This window comes from Osmerus mordax, chromosome 13 (genome assembly GCF_038355195.1).
Source record: "Osmerus mordax isolate fOsmMor3 chromosome 13, fOsmMor3.pri, whole genome shotgun sequence".
NCBI lineage: Eukaryota > Metazoa > Chordata > Actinopteri > Osmeriformes > Osmeridae > Osmerus > Osmerus mordax.
The window spans coordinates 13,881,179-13,889,092 of NC_090062.1; the positions used below are offsets into that span (position 1 = coordinate 13,881,179).

General features: G+C 38.8%; 1 protein-coding gene across 2 annotated transcripts; it reads left to right on the plus strand.

Annotated features, from left to right (window-relative positions):
• Positions 1–1,860: 1,860 nt before the first annotated feature.
• LOC136955232 (COUP transcription factor 2-like) lies at positions 1,861–4,672 on the plus strand. 2 transcript variants are annotated; one of them, XM_067248891.1, is made up of 3 exons: positions 1,861–2,323; positions 2,683–3,249; positions 4,265–4,672. In XM_067248891.1, the coding sequence occupies exons 1-3, from the start codon at positions 1,861–1,863 to the stop codon at positions 4,537–4,539; spliced, it is 1,305 nt and encodes a 434-aa protein (XP_067104992.1). In that variant the 3' UTR covers positions 4,540–4,672. The 2 variants fall into 2 exon arrangements, with proteins under 2 accessions (XP_067104992.1, XP_067104993.1); XM_067248892.1 differs by having other exon boundaries at positions 2,725–3,249.
• The last annotated feature ends 3,242 nt before the right edge of the window (positions 4,673–7,914 follow it).

A 7,914-nucleotide genomic window follows, 5' to 3' on the forward strand; every position in this document is an offset into this window, starting at 1 on the left:
GGATTAGGTTACTAGGTCTGCTCTACATTTTTGGTTCTTAGAAACCTGTCTAAATACAGTCCTGTGATATAGGCTAGGTATCCACTATATATTCCAGATACTATATTTCAGATACGAATATAATGCTAATCAAACTATGTATTTTATTACTATTGTTGGATTATATAACCTGAAGTAAAACTTGTTGTTCCACAGTATTTCGTGTAGATGTTTAACTGTTTATCAAATGTACTGTTGCACAGTACTTGCAAAATTATGCTTTTGTAGCTCTGTAGACTTGATGAGTCTGTCTTTCCCAATCCTCTCATGGATGCAGTGCATCTGTCCTGTTATTAAATACTCAGTGGATTTAAGGGTGAACCATATGGTGCAACTTGTCTGAGGGGGGGCATGAGTTTAGATGGATTCATGATGCAATGATGTGTGGGTATGCATGTGTCATGAAAGCCGCGACAGATCTCCAAGCAGGAGGCAAGTCCACGTTACCAACTTATTGAGGACAGTGAATCACAGTGGTTTTGTCAACATAACTGGATACTTATGTGCACCTATAGCTGATTGTCAGAGCCTGGGCATTGCAATTGGACATGACCCTGTTGAAGTGAATAGTATTGTTATCATACCGTTGGCAGAATATCTTCCAATACTTGGGGGGGGGGCATCTGTGCACTACCCATACCCAGGTAGTCACACGGTTACATTCACATCCAGATGAATGTAACCACATTTACCCTGTCAGTTTTAACTAAACAAATGAGAGAGATGTATTTAGGATTTTTCTTCTTTATTACCTTCAACAACAATTCCCATTTTTGTTTTTTGTCACCTACTTAACCATCTAGATCAGGCTTTAAAGGTATTTACAATAACATGGCGGACGGTGCTGTGGTCAAGAGTCCGGAACCAAAATGTAACACTAGGGGGCATCAAATTACTGCTAGATTTAGCTGTGTACCCGCTGTAGAAGACATTCTTGTCTGTTGGCTAATACGCATATTCCACTGTCCAAAAAACTGCTATATTCAATTTAATTTTGAAATGTAATCCCACACCACTGTTCCTGAACATATTATCAAGTAACTAGCAATGCATCACTTTTTAAGAGGCATATAATCCATGTACACTTTATCACGCGCGCGTGCGCCCACACACATTTCTAACAAAGAGCACACTTTTAATAAACCAATAGTGCTGAAAGGGTATCCTTTGCACAAACCAACCAAGTACGTCCCCTTTCCTTATATGGCAACCATCCTGACGGAAACGTCAGCTAGTCACACCCGATACGTTCAAGCACATTAGTCCCGTCCTGGAGAAGGCAGCTGACCATCATCAAAATTCGCTTTCGCTCGCTTTCGCGTTTTTCATGTAGGTAACAGATAACTATTTGGATAGCACAAAGCGTTTGGCTGGAGAAGGCCACGTAGAAGTTAATTTCATGAGGTTGAGTTCCATGTCCTAATCAAGAGAGCGCATTTTATTTGAGTTACGTGGACAATTTTGTGGAGGGAACAGGGAATTGTGGATTTTCTTCCCAATGATTTCAACGTGGATTTAGTTTACTTCGTGATAGATTTTACCCTGGAAATTGTGGTACATATTAACATGGTCGTCCACTTCAAACCTTGGTGATAATATTGGACGATTTTTCTATTCGTAAGCTTCAGGCTTTTTGTGTTCTACGCTGTTTGTAAATATATGCATCGATCATCATCGTTTATTAATATTGTTTATGTCTCTAAATATCATAAAAAAATGTTGCAATAGTCTTGTCTTGTATCTTTAAATTGTAATAACAGTGGTTTTCGGCAACGTTTGGAAGCAAGACGAGTAAAGTTTTGGAAACATTGATTTATCGATATGGCAATGGTAGCGTGGAGAAGCGCAGAAGATGTCGCCGACACTCAAGGCACAATCTCTTCACCTGGCTCACAAGTGGGATCTCTGTCTATATCGACCGATCTAACGGGCCACCTGAATCCGACGTCCTCGCTGGATGTTACTCCAACAACTCAGACAGCGACCCAAGGCGCCCCTGCAAGCAATACGACGCAGTCTATCACAAACCAGTCGATGAACGGTGCAATAGACAAACAACAACCTCAACAAATAGAGTGCGTCGTATGTGGCGACAAATCGAGTGGAAAGCATTATGGACAGTTCACGTGCGAGGGATGTAAAAGCTTTTTCAAACGGAGCGTCCGAAGGAACCTCAGCTACACTTGTAGGGCAAGCAGGAACTGTCCAATAGATCAGCACCATCGTAACCAGTGCCAATATTGTCGCTTGAAGAAATGCCTTAAAGTAGGCATGAGACGGGAAGGTAAACATTCTTCTACGCTTGTCATCTGAAACCACAATGTTTCTGATAGTTATAATTATGTATAGAGAACGTGCAATGTTCGGTTTGCAACGTAGGCTACAATTAGCTTGGTAATGCATTTTATTATCTACATCAGGTATCAATGTCTATATGCGTTGTTTTAAACATGACAACATTAAAATGATTATGCATACATGATAGGCCTATGACATATTGTCCTAATTGAAAAGCCACATCTGTCATATACTGTGTGCTATGTCAATTAATGCATTTGAAAAAGTGCGTATTAGTGTGTGTTAGGTCTATATGATGCCATACACCATTCAAATGCCATGCATACCGGTCTGAAATCATTGCAGCATGCAGACGTTCATACATTTATTCCGTTCTATTTTTTGCAGCAGTTCAAAGAGGACGGGTATTACCGACGCAGCCATACCACGGCCAATTCACCTTAAATGGAGACCCTCTACAGTGCCATTCTTACCTTTCCGGATACATATCTCTTCTCCTACGAGCGGAACCCTACCCAACATCCCGATATGGCACTCAGTGTATGCAGTCAAACAACCTCATGGGTATCGAAAACATCTGCGAACTGGCGGCCAGGATGCTTTTTAGCGCCGTTGAGTGGGCCAGGAACATCCCTTTTTTTCCAGATCTCCAAATCACAGACCAAGTAGCCCTTCTAAGGCTAACCTGGAGTGAGCTGTTTGTTCTGAACGCGGCACAGTGCTCTATGCCGGTACATGTAGCCCCATTACTGGCTGCAGCAGGCCTCCATGCCTCCCCCATGTCTGCAGATAGAGTTGTAGCGTTCATGGACCACATTCGGATATTTCAAGAACAAGTAGAAAAGCTGAAAGTCCTGCATGTGGATTCAGCAGAATACAGCTGCATAAAGGCCATTGTCCTCTTCACTTCAGGTAAACTGTCTTAAAAATAAATAAAACATATATATATATTAGGTCCTATATATATTGTAGACCAAATTTTTTAATAATTGAAACATACTGAAATACAGTATGTAACCAACCCATTTAAGTCTATACCTCCCTCTCCACGTGGGAATAAGCTATGGATACATTTCAAAGACCCCTTACTGTCAGTGGTCTCAATTTTATGATAGACCTATAGCAAATTAGATAGCCTACCAAAGTATCATAACGGATGTTGACTTTTAGTGTTATTTTACTTCTGGCATTCAGTGAGTAATTATTACATTTATAATACGTACCTATTTATTTCCTCAGAAGAAAAAAAATTGAATGTCAAATACCCTTTTGTAAGCTACCAAAAGCAGGACCAAAAAATGAACTAATGCTTTATGGCATTTGGCTTCCAGGGATGCATAAACCTAATAAAAATAATGACTGCAAAATGTGAGATATAATTTAGGCCTAGTTTACTTTGTTAACAAGATCATAATGGGCTAATTGGGTATTTCGGCAATATCCAAACACCCCAACATAATTTTGGAACAGTAGAAAACCAGGAGCAATGCACGTGTTCGTAAACTGGGACATGACCTTTTCCTCACCCCTGCATTGTAACCTTACATTGCGCGACAGAAGGGATAGAAGAGCAACATTCAAACGGGGATTTTAATGACTTCATATATGCTTCAGTGTGCACTTAAGGCTTGAATTTACCTTTTCTACGTGTGCTTATTAGCAATTGGCCAATTTTCTTGTCCCTATTTCGTTGTTTTTAATCAAAGAACAGGCGCCATCTTTGATTGTTTGACAGATAGACATGATATTCATTTCTGCCGTTACTTTGATGAGGTCAACTATTATGACTAGCCTACATTTGCATTGTATTTAGGTACTATTGCCTATTGCATATATATTTACGTCGACGATATTTATGTCCTAATAGCCTTTATGCGCTTTATGAGGCCGCTATGCACCTGATTTAACTCTGTTTTCTCTGTTGTAGATGCGTGTGGTCTGTCGGATGTGGCTCATGTTGAAGGGTTACAAGAGAAATCCCAGTGTGCTTTAGAGGAGTATGTCAGGAGCCAGTACCCCAACCAGCCAACAAGATTTGGGAAGCTATTGCTTCGCCTGCCTTCCCTTCGCACAGTGTCGTCGTCCGTAATAGAACAATTGTTCTTCGTCCGACTAGTCGGCAAAACCCCAATTGAAACTTTGATAAGGGATATGCTGCTTTCGGGCAGCAGTTTCAATTGGCCTTACATGTCGCTTCAGTAGCTGGAAGTAACAACGAGGACGGAATCTGAACATCGTTATTGTTTGAAGAGAGGCTGGTGTTCAACAGAAGGAACGATTCAGGAATGATTATTTGTGATTTTCTCAATAAAAGACACTGTATTTATTGGATCGTGTGTGGATATTTATCGCGCTTCTTTATAATGTTTTGTACCCTGCATAGTGGAGGAAAGGGGACTTATTTGTCTTGTGTCCATTCAGCTTTTTTCAGCACATTGTATAGGCTATACACAAACATGGCACTTTTAAGTAAGCTAATAGGCCTAGTTAGTTTCAGTATCTCAATGAAGGTCAGAAAATTTTGCCAGTTATTGTAACACCTGTTCTACTGAAGAGAACCCAATTTATTAGTTTTTACTTGTTATTTAGACTGCTTGTTGGTGTAGATATAAAAAAGGGTTATCTTTGGTGTCGTCATGACGATTTCCTGCATTTAAATGGTCATAGAATAACAAATGAACATTATATTAAACCGGATTCTATATTTCTCTATATATACATCTCTCCTAACAGTATGATTTTGAATCCTAGGTTAACTCTTCCAGTCGCAGAGGTAAAAGTGGTCGTAGCTATATAGCTTCACATTTTTTCTTAACCTTTTGTATGTCTACAAAGTGTCTGTGTATGCGTGTCTGTGTGTATGTAGGCCTATGTAGCCTGTGTGTGTGTGCGTGTGTGCGCTGGTATGTAATTCTGTTACTGACTTTGAACTATGATGTGCCGTGACATGAAAATATTGGTACTGTATTAAATTATATCTCATGATTTATAAATAAACAGTATTTCTTTTACAACCTAAATCCAGTTTTGTTTCTAGCCTGTTCATGTTGTTAGCCTAGCATTTTTAGGCCACAAACAGTATAGGCCTAAATGATTTACTGTGTATGATCGAAATAGGTGAAATTTGAAGAGCCTGCACATTGATGTGATAATGACAAATAATCAGAAATACTTGGCCTTTGGAGGTTACAGCATTAATAAGTAGGCTTAATATTGAAAGTAAATCAATTGACTGTGTGCCCATACTTGTGTCAGAATCCATTTGAGTTCATGTCATTCCACATTAAGCAAGCCTACATCCTTGATACTTTTATTCAAGACCCCCTACGGAGCTAATGTTAACTGTGCTTTTTCAAAGTAAACAATATATGTATTTTTTCGAGGGTTTTCGTCCCTGCCTGTTTTTTTTTTGTCTTAATAGGTAAAGGGATAGTACTTGTTGTCTGATCCCAGAGTTCTTAGCCTACATGGCTGATGGATAGATTGCATTTCCCCACCCTGGTATGTTTCTCAACATTTTGATTACCTTAATTTTTCCTTCAACAGTATTGACATTGACCCTAAAGAGGCAGAATACGAGAATAAACAGCTGCAATTAAAATCACTTCCTTGACAGGTAGATGCTAGCCGACAGAGCGTAAATTCAGACTGAGGATTAGCAATTCTGCTCTGTTCATTAGTGCCCGGACAGCGACCTAATGAGGGCTCCCTCCGTGTTGTGTCACTGTAGTTCACTATCTAATGAGTTGAACATAAATCACTCGTTGAACAACTAGCTTTAAACAAGGAATTCTTAAATTGGTCAATAATATATGGCCTAAAAACTCATAACGCGTGTTTTCTCTTGTAGCCTAGGTCTTACTATTTTTTCCCACAATTAGCTTTATGTCTACCATCGTTTCATTTTAGGAATGATATGCCTACCAATGGCCCAGGTTGGCATTTTTATGTGATCATTCTTTACCATTCTGGACGATACAGCCCTGAGCCCGATAGCCTATTAATTCTTACGCGTAACCATGACATTACTTTACGTAGCCTGTCTTTAGACTATTTACATTTTAGTGTTTAAAATGTATTCACATTGTTTAAATGTAGGCTATATGCCTCATAGTACGATGCCTTTCAAAGGGCGCTTAAGAAAATAGCTTGTTTGGGCTTTTTGTAGCCACATTTGATATTCCAAATCTGGGCCCTGGCTGGAACAGTCCCATTGTCGGCTATGTTACATCCCACGTGGTTTATTCTTTAAATATTAAAGGTGTGGTTTATTTTTGTAGATAGAAGCACCATTGCACTGTAATTCTATAATTTGGCTACATTGTCATATTTTCACTGATTACTCCATTAGTGCAGTCCGTCGGGTGGACGTTTATCAGCAATTGCTCCCTCATAGGCTAACTGATGGATGTTGAATAAATGAAAAGTTTTTATTCAGTGTTATCGAACATCTTCACCTAAACTTCAATCCTCTGTTACAGCAGCTCTGTATTTACCTAACTATCAAAACCCAATTTCAAAAGCTCAGTCTAGATTTTAAAAAGATATAGGCTACATTTCCAGTAGCCTATTTGGATGCATGTTTGATCCGGTTTGCCTATTTTGGATACGTTAGGATACAAAATGTAGCCTACTCTAAAGGTTTTCTTTTAATTGATATTGATCTAGGCCTATATGCCAGTAAGTCGTTTCCCAGGCCGGGCGAAGTTTTGGGATAGGCCCTGCCAAAATGACCATCAGTTCATACACCGGACTTTATTATTATACAGGGCTTCGTGTTGGCCAACAGGGCTTTATGTATAAAATTATAAAATTATTTATATTCACTTTTATAGTTGAGAAAACAAGTTGGATTTGCATCAGAACAGTTAGGACACTTAGCCTAACACGAATGGCACCAATCCCGTGCACCTCGTGCTTTTGACAACCTCATTAGTAAACAGTTTTGGAGTTGTGAATGAATCCGATATAACATGTAATTCCCTTTGTAAGGTACATAGACTCTTACTTTTTCAGAACATAACTATGTACGTATGTATGTATGCCCCTTAAAAGTCGGCCAAATGCCCTACATAATACAATTAATTTAGTAAACCATGTAAATAGACCATCAACCAATATATTTATGTTTTGCTTCATTACTGCACCACGATATTGATAGTATGGGCCAACATATGAGGGTATATGTTTTTAAGATAATGCATCTCCTCTGCATGCTCTATCAGCTATTACAAATTCCAGCAGTAGGCCTAAAAAACGGATTTCTTTCAGAGTTGTTGTTTAGCCCATACTTTTTGTTGTTGTAACTCTTTAGCTCTTTCAGATTGTTTGCTTTAACATACTGTTTTTAAATACATACTGAACTATTAGGCTATTAATTATTATATTTGAACATAATTTACACATAAAACACGTTCGAATCATGCGTGTTTCCTTTGTTTAGTGTCAGATATTTCTCTATTTTCTTGTAAAGCCAAACTAATGCTCAAACAATCTAACTAGACTAAATGTACAAAATGTTGCGATAAGCATTTTTGACCACCCAACAAAGTTACATTTCATCATCTAAACCCCCCG